Genomic DNA, 17,888 nt, shown 5'->3' with positions numbered 1-17,888 from the left:
GAACCCCGCTAATTTCATCCTCCAACCCCTTGCGGTCGACTTGGGACCAGTCCGCTAGCTCCCGGTCGATTGCGATCGACGTATTGGGCACCCATGCCTTAAAATCAGAGGTAATTCGCTGACTAGCTTGGCGCTTAACGCCATTGTTTGCGCATGAGTCAAGTCAAGTCAACAGTATGTATAGACTCTATAGTATAGAGTATAGAGTCTATACTATAGTATAGAGTATAGAGTCTATACTATAGAGCACTTACAAACAGCCGCATACAAAGCGCTGTACATGGAGCAATTTAACATGCACAGTAAACAGTAAGACATATCGGTAATGAAGGCGGTAGAAAGCACCAAACAGTAAAACAAAGAACAAATCTAAGTCATGCTGAGTCGAATGCCAAACAATACTAGTGAGTTTTGAGGAGGGGTTTGAAGATGGCCAGCGAGGAGGCTTGCCGAATGTTCAGTGGGAGGTCATTCCAGAGAGAGGGACTAGCAACAGAAAAGGCTCGATCCCCTCTGAGCCTCAGTTTATTTCTTGGTACTTCTAATAATGTCTGGTCCACAGACCTGAGGCGCCGGGCAGGTGTGAAGTGGTGGATGAGCTCAGAGAGTGGGGCGAGATTATTCAAAGATTTAAAAACAAATAAGAGGATCTCGAAAATAACTCTAAAATTAATGGGGAGCCAGTGAAGGGATGCCAGAGTAGGAGGTATGTGCTCCCTCTTACGAGTGGCAGTCAAGAGGCCAGCAGCGGCATTCTGGACCAGCTGTGATTCAGTCATCTGATTGGTTGGCCTCTATGTCAATCAAGTAACGGGATTGATGATAGGCTGACGTAGTACATTCTATGTATTTAGCAGTTTGTTTGAATGGCAGCGCCACTGCCGAGGTGTTTTCGACACTTGTTGTGTGAAAGCCCGGGAGCCGCATTAAACCGGCCAAAGAGCCACGACTGGCCACCTCTGAACTACATCAACAGAATTGTCTTGATGCCTTCAAAAGACATTCTTAAGAATGTCCGGAATGGGTTTGACAATGCCCGCGAACCAAGTGAGGAATTGCAGTTCGGAATAAGGATGGAATTGGCTTTTATTTTGAAACAAGGCAATACTATACTCTTATTTTGACGTACCTTACCAAATCCATAGTCATTTCCGGTGTCTACCAGCACTTTGCTCCTTCCAGACAGACACACTGGTCGGCTGCTGTGTAGCTAACTTAGCGTAGGCGAACAGTTCAATAAAGTGTCGCAAAATGTCTCACCCGGTGCCCACTAGCAAGCCGTCCAACCCCCAAAACCCTCGCGTTTTCTTCGACGTTGACATTGGCGGCACTAGAGGTAAAGATGCTTTTACAATGTAATTGAAAATTGAAGTAAATGTTGCAGTTGCTGGTAGTCTCGTTAGCTTAGCATCGCCCGTACTAATCAAATAAGCTTGAGTGTTAAAATAAGTGTTAATGTGGCAACCAACACACACTAGTACTGTAGTTGTATTATATTCATTTAATGTATTTTGAATGTTTGAATACAGCTTTATAAAACTAAATATTAAATTTCGAGTATTTCGTGCACATGCCATGTGCGTTTGATAACTTTGGCAAGCAATGCACGATTGTAATTGTTGCTCTTTATAACAATAAAGAGCAACAATAAATAATAATAAATGACGCTGTTAACGTTAATGTATGCATCTATTGTTTTCACAAATTAGCAATTAACGACTACAGCATTACACGATCGGATGGCCCTCCCACTACAAGAGTTGCATTTCATTTTACGGCCCTTTACCACAATTTAATAATGAAGCTCAGTTATGATTTGACACTAGCCGATTGCTCGCGCAGTGTTGACCAGTACTAACAACAGTTGCATGAATAAAAATGTTGTTAGATATATAGTTGTCATTGGCTGTGAACTCTTAATTGCCCCACGGGAATAAATACGAGTTTTCTGAATCTGAATTAATGGGGCGATGCAGCTCTTGTACTTGATTCTCTGATTTGTCATTTATTTCTTCTTTTCCTTAGCCGGCCGAATTGTTCTGGAGCTGTTCGTTGACATCACACCCAAGACGGCAGAGAACTTCCGTGCACTCTGCACGGGGGAGAAAGGCCTGGGGAAATCCACAGGGAAACCTCTGCACTTCAAAGGATGCCCTTTCCACAGAAGTATGTGGCATGATCCTATTCACTGCGATGTCATTGATGACTGCGTTTAAAAAAATTTGGACCATGCGTTGACTTTCCTCGACAGTTATTAAGAAGTTCATGATCCAGGGTGGAGACTTCTCTAACCAGAATGGCACCGGTGGCGAGAGCATTTACGGGGAGAAGTTTGAGGATGAAAACTTTCACTACAAGGTAAAGGAAAAGCACATGGCAGTTTTCCAACAACGAAATATGTATTAACAGCATTTGTTGATGTTTTTCTTGATTATAATACTAATGATATGACTTACTTCTGAAATAGTGCACAAATGTTTTCTTTTTTCCCCCATATTATTTAAAGTAATCAGTTTTAAATAAAATGTTATCCAATTATTTTTTAAAATTGTGCTTTCATTTCATATTATAGTGTCATTTGATTTAGCACAGTGCAGTGCGCACAGCAAGCAAATAAACATATTTGCTTTTGTATTTTTGGAGCACTTTTTTCTGTATATAATAATTCAATATTCCATCCATCCATCCATCCATCTTCTACTGCTTATCCGGGGCCAGGTCGCGGGGGCAGCAGTTTTAGCAGGGAAGCCCAGACTTCCCTCTCCCTAGCTACTTCTTCCAGCTCTCCCCGGGGGATCCCGAGGCGTTCCCAGGCCAGCAGGGTGACATAGTCTCTCCAGCGTGTCCTGGGTCTTTCTCTGGGTCTCCTCCCGGTGGGACATGCCCGGAACACCTCACCAGGGAGGCGTTCAGGAGGCATCCGAATCAGATGCTCAATATTGTTCAATATAAATAATTCTCATTTTTATAAATGTTTATCGTTCTGGCCACGGTGCACAAATATTACTAATCATATTTTGATAAACGATTTAAAGTATGTGTATTTTAAAAAAATATTGATTTGGTTCATATTTTCGAACAGCACAAGCAATATTTTTAAAAACATTTAAAAAATATACACAACTTCAAAAAAAATTATACAATAGTTTTTTTCGATTTCCAAAAAGAATGCAAAATGTATACCATAGTAAATTTTTTAATATAATCACAATTATATTGGTGTATGTAAGCTCTATGTGTCCAGGTGGAGCCTGGGTTGTTAGAAGTTATGAATGGTCTTGGCTACACCTAAGATCCATAAATATGTGCTAAATGGGGCAAGAATTCAGTTGATTATATATATAGAATAAAACCCCCGTTATAATGCAGCGTTCTGTGCATATTGTCAGCACGACCAAGTGGGCCTATTGAGCATGGCCAATGCGGGGCCCAACACCAACGGCTCGCAGTTTTTCATCACCACGGTGCCCACGCCACACCTGGATGGCAAACACGTGGTCTTTGGGCAGGTGCTCAAGGGAATGGGGGTGGTCAAAATGCTGGAGGCCATCGGCACCAATGACGACGCTCCTGTCAAGGTAAATGAAGAATAGCGCCGCGCCACAGCAACTGACGCAAACCGTCTGTCATGCAGCCTGTGAACGGTTTTCCTTTTCAGCCTTGCGTGATTGCCGACTGTGGTGAGCACAAGGACGCTGACAGCTGGGGCGCTGCCCCCTGTGACAGCACCGGCGATGCCCACCATGACTTCCCTGAAGACTCGGATGTTGACTTCAAAGATGTACGCTTTTTGTTATTGTTTTACTTTATTTTTAACCTTTGAGGGAAAATACCACAACTGGTGCCTTTAACGCATTTTTGACAAAAACACAGGAACCCTTGTTTTCAGTTGCTGTCAGATTGCTCTTGTAAAATATTTCCCCCTACATATTAATGTATTCAATGACATACATTCTCTAATATGCAAAAAACATTTTTAAGAGGATATGAGCAGAAAACAAATACTGAATTTGTTAACATAACTTCAATATTGTAAAAAATCCATTTTGAATGAGGATTCGTGCATTAAAAAAATGAAAAACTAGTAAATTACGTTAATGTTTTCTTGTGGAAATTAGATTTTAAATGAGCATCGTATAACTTAAAAAGACAAATTCAAAATTTAATCTACTTATATTGCAAATGTTTACACAATATAAGCATCGTTTAAATTCTGTAATGTTTTTTCAATCACTTTTCTGCCAACTATTACACATCAAAGAAAGGGTGCAGATTGCCGACTTAATATTTTAAGCGTGTATATTTTTGATTAAGTTTTAATAGCACGAGTTGACTGCTAAAATGTGTACATTTCATTTAACATTGATATGACTTTTTTTAACATCACATTTCTATGAAAAGTGCCCAAATAGATTTCTCATTACAAAGAGACTTTAATGTGTTAAGTATCGTAGCACAGAACAGATGAAAATGGGTTTCAACTCCCCCCAGGTGGACAAAGTTGTGGCGGTGGCCGAGGACATTAAGAAGATTGGAAACAACCTTTTTAAGAGTCAAGACTGGAATGCTGCTGTCAATAAATACAGCAAAGCTCTCAGGTTCAAGTCTCCCTATTAAGCACCCGTTATATTCTCATTATAGAAGACAACGTTGCATAAAGGACATGCCTGTTTCCGCAGGTATTTGGAAATGTGCGGGGAGGTTTTGGAGGACGAGGGCGACGAGTCTCCAGCGCAAAAGAAGCTGCTGCCTGCCGTGCTCAGCTGCTACCTCAACACGGCAGCCTGCAACCTAAAACTGCAGATGTGGCAGGAGGCCGTGGACAGCTGCAACGAGGTCCGGTGTGGGCAGACTTGCCCACTAGATGGCGCTATTACACATCGATTGTGCTCACTTGTGTGGCGTTTTGTATTGGTAGGCTCTGGAGCTGGACAAAGGCAACACCAAGGCTCTTTTCCGGAGGGCTCAGGCCTGGCTGGCCCTCAAGGAGTATAGCCAAGCCGTGGTAACATATTGTATACTTAAAGCATCAAAAGCAGGGGGGAACAAATGCCACGTGCTATGTTAAGTCCTCAATTTTCTTTGCAGTCTGATCTGAAGACAGCTCAGGGAATAGCTCCGGAGGACAAAGGTGAGCGTGTCCCATTCTTGTTGACAAACTGCAAAATCCACACACCATACTGAACGCACCAGTGGTGGTAGTAATAATTAGGTTTGCTTCTATTTGACCCAATTCAATGACCTGGCCCCCTCTAGTTTAACACATTTACACAGCATTGAATGGTCTATGCGTAACATACCGTACGTATATAGACATTTGATGGTATATGCGCCTCTAGTGTAGCATATTTAACAATTCCGGCAGCACTAGTCATTTCACGGTCTGCACACCTGTACTGTAGGTGATTAAAATTTAATGCCCGGCAACAGCAAAGCGCAGACTGCAGAGCGTGACTGCAACCATCAAGAACCAAACGTTTTGTTTCCATTTTCCGGCAGCCATCAGCAATGAGATGAAGCGTGTGCTGCTCCAAGTCCAGCAGGAGAAGGAGAGAGAGAAGAAAATCTATGCCAAAATGTTTGCCTGAGTGGTCGACACGCCTCGTCAGGTCACATACCTCATCCAGAAATTGTTTTTCAACACTGAATGCCGTCACTGTTTTGTAGCAGTGTGCTTGGAATACATCGCAAGACCCTCAGCAAGTGCAGAAGAGTCAAGTAGTTTATTCACTGATGTGACAATATGTACAGTACAACATGTACCTGGAATAAATGTTAACTTATCAAAAACGCTTGCTGGAAGTCTACATTTAATATACTTGAAGGCCACTTTATGCAAATGACATGTTCAAACCACACTTTGTTCTGTCGCGGTAGTGTCACATGATAAATTAATAAAATCCAGGCTCTTAAAACATGATTTGTGTTCCTAGTTATTACAGTCCTTATACCACTACCAGTCAAAAGTCTGAACACTTTTTAAAAATATATGGATAAACCATATTCACACTTTTGACTGTATAACAGCAACGGTAGGCACATACTTACTGGCAAGAGGCCCTGAATACTCATTCAGTCATTCAAGTTTACCGAATGTTCCTCAAATGGTGGCCAGGGTGCTTTATTTACATTCCATTGTAGGCCGGTCCACCTCCTCCTTCCGGGACCACCCAGTTGATGTTCTGGCTAGGGTCCTTGATGTCGCACGTCTTGCAGTGTACGCAGTTCTGAGCGTTGATCTGCAGCCGCATGCCGTCGCCCGTTTCCACGGGAACATACTCGTACACGCCTAAGAAAAGATGGGCGGGATGCGAAGTTTGGGATTAAGACAATATAATTATGACATTCAATCTAATTGTTATCCTATTTGGACCACATTTCATGGTACATGCAGCTATCATTTAAACTCCGTGCACCTTGTATGTACCACCTTTACATGTTTAATGGTCTGTGTAGCTCCAATACACTGTATTTATATCACATTTCATGTTCTGTGCACTTCGTGTATTTACATTGCGTAGAATAAGCTGCTTTAATGTACCCTATTTACAGAGTTAATAATGGTCCCTGCGCCTCCAATTTGATGTATGTATAACATTTAATGGCATTCACCACTAATGTACCGCATTTCCACATTTTATGGTCTATGCACCTAATGTACCTTTACTTAACATCACATTTGTTGTCATATGTAGCTTTCTAGATCACATTTAATAGTCTGTGCAGTGTGCACCTCTACTTTAATATAACTAGGTCACCTTTAAAGGTCCACCGCTTAATGTCCCACATTTACATCGCATTTCATGGTCTCCATTCAAATGTACCACATTAGTATTTTATGGTTTGTGGACCTTGAATGCATAGTGAGACAACATTTAATGTAGCACATTCACAAAACATTTAACGGTCTGCACACCTCTGTGAATTGAGACTACAGTACTGGTCTGCTGCCCGGTGGTACCACATTTGCGGCATATTTAATGGTCCATACATTCCTAATATACCATATTTAGACCACATTTCCACAAGAGTTTGTACACAGCATATTCACCCGCCGGGCAGAAGCGCTGTTCGGGCCCGTCGTAGATGGCGAGGTTCTTGTTGATGGGCACACTGTCATCTATGAGGGTAAGGTGTGCGGGCTGGTCTCCTTCATGGTTGGTGCCACTGAGCGCCACGGAAGACAGCAGGTCAAAGCTGATCTTTCCGTCGGGTTTGGGATACTCGATGGGTGTGCAGTCCTTGGCCGGCTTTAGCTGATCGGCATCGCGACCTGACGCATACCAAAACCAGATGAGACGAGCTCGGACGATATTTCTGCAAACAGCGACTCACCGCAGTGTTTGAGCGTCCATGGCTCTTTGCCCCTTAGGATCCAGTAGAAGATCCCAGTGTAGATCATGCCGCCGTACAGACCAAAGTAGTTGTGGAAGGATGGTCGGATGTTCCGAACGGCGCGGAGCTCCTTCCACACCCAGGACGCCTTCAGGGCCTCAGCGTACTCAGGAATGTGCAGACCTATTGGACCAAATTTCAACCCTTTCAACAGTCCATGCATTTAAGATAAGATAAGATATCCTTTATTCGTCCCACACTGGGGAAATTTACAATATAATATTTACATCTCATGGTCCTTGCACCTCTAACACCCCGTATTTACATCACATTGCATGGTGTGCACCCCTCTAATGGAACTACTGTGTCTTAAAACAAGATTTAAATTCTCTGTGAAACAATATTAAAAGGCCTGTATGTCCAATGTAGATTGTTCAGTGGTCTGTGCACCGCTATTGTAGAGTATTTCATACCCGCCGTCTCCGCTTCGCCACCCTCAGCCGCCGCGACCACTCGTGGGAAAATAGCCTCCGCTGCCAGCATGCCGCTCTTCATGGCCGTGTGTGTACCTTTGATCTTTGGCACGTTCATGAAGCCGGGGCTGCAGCCAATCAGAAGGCCACCCGGGAACGTCAGTTTAGGGACAGACTGAGCCGGAAAAGAAGAGACACAAATTTTCAGGAGGGTAGAAGTGGCCATTTTAATTTCATTTTTGTCATTTCCCAAGGTGCAGTTGACCATTACTTTTCTTGTTGCAAGGGAATTTGTAACATGTTCAACATTTTCTTGCTACAGTGAAACTCCTCTAGAACGAAACCTGCATGGGCGAAAACACCCCCTTATGTGAAAAAAATATTCATCCATTAACACAATTCCCATTCTCCTGCCCCACATAGCACGAAAAAAACCCCTGTTGCGTTATACGAAATCATTTTCTCTGCTCCAGCCTCCCGAAGACATTCACTACAACGAAGTCTAATCCAACAGCACCTCTACTGCTTTGTTCGGAAACGGCAGCAGCAACCACCACGCTGGTTTACATAGTGAACAATGTTTATTTCGGTCACAGATGTGAGTTTCCTGGACTCGACATACTCATAGCTGCTCTGCCATTGGCTGACCGAGCATCATTCTGGCCTCCGATTGGCCAAGAGAGACCTCGCCGTCTATGTGTGTAGATACTGAAGCTAGATCCGTAGCATCCGATTGGCTGTTAATGCTAAAAACGCTTCCTCGAATGCTTTACTTGTTATCATGCTAAAAACAGCCACGGGACATTTCGTAGTCCTCGATGGCCATAGTTAGCTCTTGAAGGCTAAAAACCTTACTCTAACTGGCGCGCTAATGAGAGAAGCGTTCCAGTTAGCGTAAGGTTTTTAACCTTCGAGAGCTAACTATGGCCATCGAGGACTACAAAGCACCCCGTGGCTGGCTTATAAATTCATTGCATGACATCAGCTGAGCAACGCTGTCCTTGGTGGCGATCGAGGGGAGGTCGAGTTGGAGACAGTGAGATGGTGGAAAGAAAAGCCACCAGGTCCAGGAAGTATTTGTTAGTGTTAGATTCAGACGCAGCATGAACGTTGCATTGCTAAAATGGCTACAAAACGGACCTTTGGATGTCAAGCAGCTAAGACAAGGAGAGCTCTGATGCTGGAAGAGAGGGTAAAAACGATCAAAATGAAAGACGGCGCAAGAAAAATAATTGCTATTATCCAAGAAATTGGTGTAAGTGAAAGTGAATGCTGATCATAAATTTCGCAATTTCTTTCCATTTTTTTTCTTTCTACACCGACAATATGAAGTGCCAAATAAGTGTGTGCTCATACTTATGTAATATTAGAATAAAAATAGAGTACACATACGTTTGTTTGTGCGTGTACACATACATTTGTGTGTCGGTGTGTGTGTGTGTGCTTACATCTGAAAAGTGGGGGGCAAAAAAGTAACCCCCTAGACAAGTTTTCACAACTGACACAAACTTATGTTGTAAATGATAACGCACAAAAGTATCAATGATTAATGGCTGCAATTGAACAGGAAGTCCACCATTTGAGGGGAAGTGGCCATTTTGGGCAAACTGAAGGGCTTGTTTTCTAAGCAGCTTTTACCTGGGCAATTTGCTCAAATGAGCCATGACTGAAAGCAGCTTGGATGGATGATGCTTAATTGACAAGTTTTGTTTTATGCTAATGCCCCAATGTCGTTGGGTGGAGCTTGGCGTCAACATTGGATGGTCATTGTGACATTTGACCATGAAAAAGAGCATGCCCAGTCTTATCGGACAATGAGTTTCTTTCATAGCTCGAGGCTTACCTGGAAGCCGCCCTCGTTCAGGGCACGGGCTCCGTACGCGATCCTGTGGCCACCCTCCAGTGTGGGGGCGACGAAGGGGTGATGCTTCCACCGCTGGAACTCCCGGAAGGGGTTCAAGTAAGGGTTCGAGTAGTCCAGGCCCACCTGTACACAACCATCATTACCATTTACACTGAGAAAGAGAAAAAAAGAAAAACACTTTTCTCACCCTTGGTCGATGAAATTCTCATTTAGAAACTACATTTTATATTTCCTGGGGTTGTCACTGTGTGATATTAAAATTGGTTTGATGAACTGAAACCTTTGTGTGGTCATTATGCAAAGAAAATAGAAATGAAGAAAGGGGGCAAATACTTTTACACAGCACCGTATTGTGCGGTGGTGTCACTGCAAGATTTTTCTCATGTCAAATATGTGCCTTGGGTCGGCAAAGGTCGCAAAACACTGGTTCACATAAACTGCAACTCACCACAAAGCCCAGAGCCACCATGGGCTCTCCTTCGTTGAGGTGATACAGGAAGGAACCTCCATAGGTATTCCTGTTGAGAGGCCATCCCACCGAATGCTCCACTCGGCCAGGACGCCACTTCTTCTCTTCAATGGTCCACACCTAAAATCAACACATACACAAAAATAGCCATCATCACGCACAGGATGACTTTATTGAAGGCAACACGCATGTAAGGCACTGGTGTGAAAAAAGACGACATTGCAACAAATCATACAGCAGACATGCCTTGAAAATGTTGAATGAGATCAATTATGATCTTCGCTGTCACAAGTTTGTGAAATTTCAGTTTCTCATGTGTCGGTTACCTCCTTGAGGCCGATGGCATATGTCTGAGGCTCGCAGTTCTCACGCAGGTTGAAGCGTTTGTAGAGCTGCTTGGCGAGATGGCCGTGACATCCCTCTCCGAACAACGTCACCTTGGCGTGGAGCTCCATCCCCCGCTCAAAGACGTCCTGAACACACATGCTACTGACCACAAGTCCACACACATGGGTAATAGGATTTGGCGCGTGCTTCGACGGCACCTTTGGTGAGCCATCTTTGGCGATGCCGACGTCATTGGTGGCGATTCCTTTGACGCTTCCGTCTTCGTGGAACAAAACCTTTCCGGCACAAGAGACAAAGTTAAAAAAATAATAATCTGTATGAAAAACTTTCAGACAGAACTACATGTTAAACACCAGTATTCAAAAACCTGTAATTGATGAATGAAAGACGGTGTGTATTATTTTTAAAGAAAGGGTTTCAAAGAAAGGTTGGGGTTTGAAAGGACTTTTTGAGCGAAGTTCAGGGTTTAAAGGCTGGGTTGGGGTTTCAAATAAGGCCTTTAGAACTGAATGAGGATTTCACGGCAGGACTCAGGTTTTAAGTTTGAGATTCAAAATGTGGTTCAGGTTTGTAATTTGGGGTTTCAAGGCCGGGTTTGGGTTTTGGGATTATGTTTCAAATACGGACTTTGAGAGTGAACAAGGGTTTTTAAATTCAGGTTTCAAAATGGGATTAAGGTTCATTGTGAGATTTCAAGGCTGAGTTTCAAAAAAGGGTTACAAACAACAATAAGTTCAAGCCTGAATGTTGATTTCACACAATGGATAGGGTTGCAGTGTTACGGTTTCAAAGGAGTTCTTATGGTTAAGGTTTGAAAACTAGAATTAGCGTTTCAAATGATCAATCTTGTTTTAAATGAGGATTTCAAATGCAGTTTTCGTAGTTTCATAAAAGGGTTATAGCTTGGAAGTAGGATGCCAGACAGTTTCAAAGTAGGGTCTCAAGTCTGAGTTAGGGTTACTAAGTAGGACTAGTTTAAAATGATAAAAGCGGTATCATTGTGACCTCAGAGGCGGCGTAACCAGGATATAACTCCACTCCAAGTTCCTCAGCCTGCTCGGCCAGCCAGCGGACAAAGTTGCCCAAACGAATTATGTAGTTGCCGTGGTTCCTCATTGGCAGACCTGTCTCACATACACACCAATCCAATTACACCGTGACTTAAAAACAAAAATAAAAAAATCTGCACAATTCATTCACGACATTTTCTCAGGAACCGTACCTGGCAACATGGGAACGGGGATCCTGTGCTTCTCTGTCAAAATGCTGAAGATATCCTCAGTGACTGGTGTGTTGAGAGGAGCCTGACGCAAGAGACAGAGAAGGGACACGCTGACATTTATCTTAAAATGATGGTCATATGCAGGAACAGGCTCAGCTCCAGGTCAATAGACGACGATTGAAACACTCGATGGAGTCAGAGCTCATTCTTTTGCCGGGTTCAACTCAAGGAAGGCCACCGCCATACAAAGGCGGAGAGCATATTTTACCACGCACTGGTAAGACATCCAGTGTTAAATATTAGAGAAAAATAATAAATTATGATTTTTATGATGACTTTTTTTCCATCACAGTTGAGGCACACTCAGCGGTCTTGGTATGTTTATGGAATTAGGGTTGAAAAAGTAGGCGTTTAAAAGTATGGTTTCAAGCAAATTCATGTTTCGAACAAGGGGTAGGGTTTCAAAGTAGGTTTTCCAAGCCCGGGTTAGGGCTTTTTTGTTTTCTTTAGGGTGGCAAACTAGAGTGAGAGTTAGTTATTAGCCTGGCATTATTGTTTGCAAGTGCTGTAAATTGCACACAACAGGATTACCTACTTAGTCCATGTATTCCCTATCGCCATTCTGTCAAACTTGGGTTAGAGTTTGAAATTAGGGTTACAAGCAAGGGTGTCAAGCGGTGGTCAAAGTGTGGTTTCAAGCCAGTGTTCTAATCAAGGGTTCGAGTAGCAAAGTATGGTTTCTATCCAAGCTCGTGGAATCAAATTAGGGTTTTGAAGTGATGTTTCAAACCGAATTAGGGTTTCAAGCAAGTGTGTCAAACAAGGGTTAGGAATTCAAATTGGCCTTTCTAACCAGGGCCCCGGTATCAAAGTCGGACTTCAAACCAGGGTGGGGTTTCAAAACAGGGTGTCATATACGAGTTAGGGTTCCAAAGTAGGGTTTCAAGCCAGGGACAGGAAAGGGTCCATAGTAAGGTTTCTAGCCAGTGCGTCAAACTACAGTTAGGGTTTCAAGATGGGGTTGGGTTTTCAAAGTAAGGTTTTAAACTAGGTGTTCAAAACTACGGTTTCAATAAAGGGCTGCGGTTTGAAAGTAGGCTTTCAAGCAAAGGATATCCAACCAGGGTGACAAACTCAGCTCAACGTTTGAAAGTCGGGTTACAGGCCAGGGTGTAGGGCTTTCAGTGAAATGTTCTGCTCAAGCAGAATCCCAAATGCGTTTTGAATCAAACCTAGAAAAACCTGTAACACAGCTTCACAATAAAAGTTGCATGAAAGAGTGAAGTCGGCGTTAGATGCTCACCCCCCGTTCCTTCCAGTCGGAGAAGAGTTCATAGAGTGCGCTGGGCTCCAGGCAGGCCCCCGACAGCGTGTGCGCCCCCATCTGAGACGCCTTCTCCACCAGGCACACGCGCAGCTCCTTCTCCTGCTCGTTAGCCAGCTGCTTGAGGCGAATGGCGGCCGACAGACCGGCGGGACCGCCGCCCACGATCACCACGTCCGCCTCATCCGCGAACCTTTCCATTTCCACGCCTAGGGATGACCCGTGCATCACCGGCAGTTCTTTAACCCTCACAGTCCATATGCTGAATGACTGACAGCTCATTACATCAGCCTGGCCACAGGCTTGTGTTAAATATTCTAATGACATGGAAGGTAGACTGACAAGGGGATGGACCAAAGAACCTTTCATTGTTGGTGGATTCCTGGAAACCTTTCAACAATCACTCCTGAAGTGAAAGCTACAATTTCAGATGAAATTGTCTCCCCGCCAAAAACATTTAAGCCGTGTTGAGTTAGCATAAATTTCCACCCCACAATGCTAAGTACAGTGGTGACTTGAAATACAAGTTCAATTCATTCCGTGACCGCAGTCGTGACTCAAAACACTCAAATTACAAATTATCTTTCCACATTGGAGTGAATGGAAATTTGGGCCGAATGTTTTTTTAAATCCTGCGATTTAAGTATGGGATTATTTTTTTTCAAGGTCATCCCAAGGAAAGTATTTCTTAACAAATACAAGTACAGTGGTACTTCTACTTACGAACATCTCCTCATATGAAAGTTATGAAACGCCTCAACAGGTAAACATTGACTCTTGTTATTATTGTTAAATTTCAAGATACGAAAGTTAAAAATACAGTATGGTCTGTTCATCGCAGCTCCGAGGTTCCTGAACGCAACATACTGAGAGCTGCTCTGCTATTTGCTATTACAGAACATCTTCCTGGCATTGCACTGGCTAAGAGGGACCCCTAGCGTATGTGCGTAAATACATAAATAGATAGATGTGTGTCTATGCAGCGTCCTCGTCATTTGCTCCGCGGGTCATGAGGCGTTCCGATAATTTTACGTAAATGTTAATCACCCAGAAAAAATTTTCACCAGTCGGGCGATCGCCCATTATGCTAATGTTTGCCTTGGACATTTTTGAAGGACTGTTAAAAGTCGACAAAAGCAAACGTCCTTGGATCAGCTCTTGAGAAAATGAGAGAACAAAAAAAACACTTTTGACAAGGATGCAGTTAAAAGTTAAATAACCATAATTTTTATTCTTTAGTCTGTTTTTTACATTATGCACAACTCTCATTTATTGTGCAATCATCTAATTGTAACATGTATTTTCTTTTACATATTTTGTTGCATTTAATGTTTTAGAAAATATTTATGTCTGAATTGGGGAGTGGCTTGGAAGGGATTAGGGCATTTTCATAGAAAACGTGTCTCTACTTACAAAATGTTCTACTTAAGAAATTAAGTAGATGTACCACTGTAATAGATTAATCTGCATTACAATACATATCAGGGAAGCCTAGTGATCGACTGGTTAACACGTCGGCCGCACAGTGCAGAGGTGCAGGGTTCGATTCCAGCTCCTGCCTTCCTGTGTGGAGTTTGCATGTTCTCCCTGTGCCTGCGTTGGTTTTCTCTGAGTACTCCGCTTTCCTCCCACATTCCAAAAAAACATGTGTGGCAGGTTAATGGAACATTTGAAATTGTTCCTAGGCGTGAGTTTGAGCACAGATGGTTGTTTGTCTTTGTGTGCCCTGCAATTGGCTGACAACCAGTTCAGGGTGTACTGCCCGAAGATAGTTGGGAAAGGCTCCAGCACGCCGCGCGACCCATGTGAGGATAAGCGGATAAGAGAATGGATAGATGGATTACAATACATATCAGATTTATTATGCAGGTAAATTGTACACCCAACTATTCGCAGGTAAGGACCGAGCCAATCCGCGAATAACAAACGTGTGTGTGTGTATAATTAACGTCCATTTATTTATCTTTTTTTTTAATTCTTTAAAAAATACTGATAAATATGAGACATATGTTTTCGATTTAAAGCAGGGGGCAAATTGAGGTAAAAAAAAACAATTGAAAATTCAAGACATTGAAAAATATTGAAAAAAACAATTGTTAAATATGTACGAATCCACAGATGCTGGAACTCAGTTAATGGGGTCAACTGTACAGAAATGTTTTGGTCTGACAGGTTAGCCCTATGCTAAACTAGGAATATGAACCATGAATTAATATGAAAAACAGTTTATTTATCTACTTTGACCAAAAGTGTCAATTTACTGAACACCTGCATTCACAGCGACTCTCAAAGGATCCAAACACGGTAACTGACCTTCCCATCTTGGATCTTTTTCCCGGGGATGTATAGTGTAGTGGGTTGTGATGCGAGGCGTGGACGGCGAAGAACAGCTCCGTCTGCCTAACGTAGTGTACAGTTGAGGTGACGTGTGGTCAATTTGCACCGTCTTCAAGGCCCTGATGCACCTAGAGGCTGCAGGAGGAGGACAACATTTAAGAGCACATCGAGCTGCTTGTCAGTTGTACCAGGGGTAGCCATTTTATGACCTGCACCCATTTTAGGTGTCGTGAGGTTCATCCAAAGACAACAACCAATATTAACACAACAGTTCTTCACTGATACACCATTGTGCGATCAAATACTGTAGTGGTGTTAACACATTTGCTCCGGTAATTTTGTGGAGCGTTCACACGTACAAAGCCGCTGAGCGAGTTAGAACCGGTGCAGCATCACTTGGGTTCACACAGCAGTTTCTGCAGCGGAGCAAAACGATAGAAAACAAAGAGCTGTCGTATCGGTTCTTTTGAAAACATACACAACTCAAGCAACTACTGTACAGGCACGTCCGTCTCCTTCTCGGTCTCTGTGCCTTCTGCTCGAGAGACGTTCAATGACCGCCCCCCGAAAACGTAAACGTATCCCCCCCACCTCCCATTCTAGTTGAGATGGTATAACCCAAGAGGCAAGGTGCCACTTGCTACTGTTATTGCCAGTTGCCATTCTATAATCTACGAAAGCACCAGTCAAACGCCATCATGTCTTGTATCATTATTAGACAACCTGTTGATGGAAGTACAACTGAGTACGAAAGCAACGCATTCTCCCCGTATGTAATCAACTCTTCTCATGCGTAGCGAGGCTACTCCCCTCGCAAACGAGCATTAGCTCTGGAGCAAATTTTTAAACCCTGGGGTGGGTCAAATTTGCTCCGGAGTAAGCCGTTTTCAGGGGCTACACCGGTGTAACTTTGCACGTGTGAACGCTCTACTGGAGTAGCCCCGGCACAGCACCGGAGCAAATGTTGCAGTGTGAAACACCCCTTATTTCAGGGGCAGGCAGAGGGTGGGGAGCACGGCCATCCACCTGAGAATGAGCATTCACAGCAATGGCACCTTAAACCAAACTCACTCCCCCAAAACCCAATTATTGAAGACATGAAAAGCCATTGAATTTATTTTTAAAGAATTTTTTTTTTAGGGGCCACCTCATGAAGTGTCACAGAGGTTGCCCTGATATTCTTACATTTTGATTATAATTTTGGTCAAATTGGGAAAAAGACAATTGCATGGTTTGTTTCCGATGCATCTACATCATCCCGTCACTAAATAAACCCACAAAAAACCTAAGTTAACTTCTCACGGGTTAAATATTAACAGACCCTCATGTTGGTTGTGCATTCAACTAAATAGACAAAACTATAAAGACTGGTTTGGGAATGTGTTAGTAGAGAAAATACAGACACTGAGTGCAATGTGGTCAATGTAAGAACATTTGCTGTGAGTGAAGAGGATTGTATTAGATATAGGGCTTGCTTTAAACTTAGAGGGAGACTGCGCTTCACTTGATTTTAACTTGCGACTTACTAGAAAAGAAAAGCTCATGACTTAAGACTTGTACATATGTAACTTACTTCTGTCTTTACATAACAGCCCACAATCTCAAGCAATGCATTCAATAACTGAGCAGGTGACACATTGCAAAAAAACAACTTTTTATTAAACCACTATTCAGAAAACTACAAACAAATTATGTTATTGACGACAAATGCATATTTCAAAAAAATGCGTGTGAATATATGTTAGCAAAGTCGTAGAACAGTGACCGATATTCCCATATGAACTTTGCCCTATATTTGATTTTAGCTTGCTGCTAAAATGGACGCTAATGCTAACACGGACAAAAGCATTTCTGTGAGTTTGACACCCAAGGACACAACTCCAAATAGATATTATTAAAGTGTAAGAGGGCGGTTTAGGCGCCCGAATCATGGTCTAAACTCACTTCTCGACGAATGAGCAACGAATTAAGGCAAACTTGCTGCTAGCCAGACGTACCATGACAGGAGTATCTGGTAGCTGGGAACATCTCGCCACAGCTGGTTAGTTACTGCTAATGTCTCCTCTTCGTGCACACGAAAAGCCTTAAGCAATCTTTTGTCTGGTGGTGACCGTCGATGAGGTTATGTAACGGGTACCATAGACACGCTGCAACCTTAGGAAACCGTAGCTTCATAACACTACGTTGTAGTGATGGGAATTCCGGCTCCTTTTGGAGAGCCGGCTCTTTTGGATCGGCTCCCTAAAAAGAGCCGGCTCTTTCGGCTCCCAAATGGCTCCCAATGGCTCCTCAGTTTTTTTGTTGCTTAAATTAATTTACTACCAAAAATAACGTAATATTATGTGTAAAATGAATTACTAATGCAAAAAATAGAGAGTATATCAAATATTTATTTATACTCAACATGGAGTACAACATGGAGTGCTACAAAAATAAAAACAAAGTACAAAGACCCACCTCAAAACAAGGTCAACAAAAAGTTCCAATCTCTGAATATTTATATTTATAAGCTTTTA

At 42.8% G+C, this 17,888-nt stretch overlaps 2 protein-coding genes across 2 annotated transcripts; one reads left to right on the top strand and one right to left on the bottom strand.

The window, feature by feature from the left end:
• Positions 1-1,152: 1,152 nt before the first annotated feature.
• ppid (peptidylprolyl isomerase D) lies at positions 1,153-5,920 on the top strand. The gene is made up of 10 exons (XM_052059968.1): positions 1,153-1,336; positions 2,026-2,166; positions 2,252-2,358; positions 3,390-3,578; positions 3,659-3,781; positions 4,492-4,598; positions 4,680-4,836; positions 4,919-5,005; positions 5,089-5,131; positions 5,500-5,920. Exons 1-10 carry the CDS (start codon positions 1,252-1,254, stop codon positions 5,586-5,588), a joined length of 1,128 nt encoding a protein of 375 aa, XP_051915928.1. The 5' UTR covers positions 1,153-1,251; the 3' UTR covers positions 5,589-5,920.
• On the bottom strand, positions 5,705-17,566 carry etfdh (electron transfer flavoprotein dehydrogenase). The gene is made up of 13 exons (XM_052059522.1): positions 17,370-17,566; positions 15,349-15,507; positions 13,015-13,244; positions 11,712-11,793; positions 11,495-11,613; positions 10,687-10,764; positions 10,468-10,614; positions 10,121-10,261; positions 9,652-9,795; positions 7,809-7,983; positions 7,336-7,518; positions 7,052-7,273; positions 5,705-6,289 (listed from the first exon to the last, which is right to left on the bottom strand). Exons 1-13 carry the CDS (start codon positions 17,398-17,400, stop codon positions 6,126-6,128), a joined length of 1,875 nt encoding a protein of 624 aa, XP_051915482.1. The 5' UTR covers positions 17,401-17,566; the 3' UTR covers positions 5,705-6,125.
• Positions 17,567-17,888: the final 322 nt, after the last annotated feature.

This window comes from Hippocampus zosterae, chromosome 1, assembly GCF_025434085.1.
Source record: "Hippocampus zosterae strain Florida chromosome 1, ASM2543408v3, whole genome shotgun sequence".
Lineage (NCBI taxonomy): Eukaryota > Metazoa > Chordata > Actinopteri > Syngnathiformes > Syngnathidae > Hippocampus > Hippocampus zosterae.
Note: the sequence above shows the minus strand (reverse complement) of the source record. Positions and strands in the feature narration are given on the sequence as shown.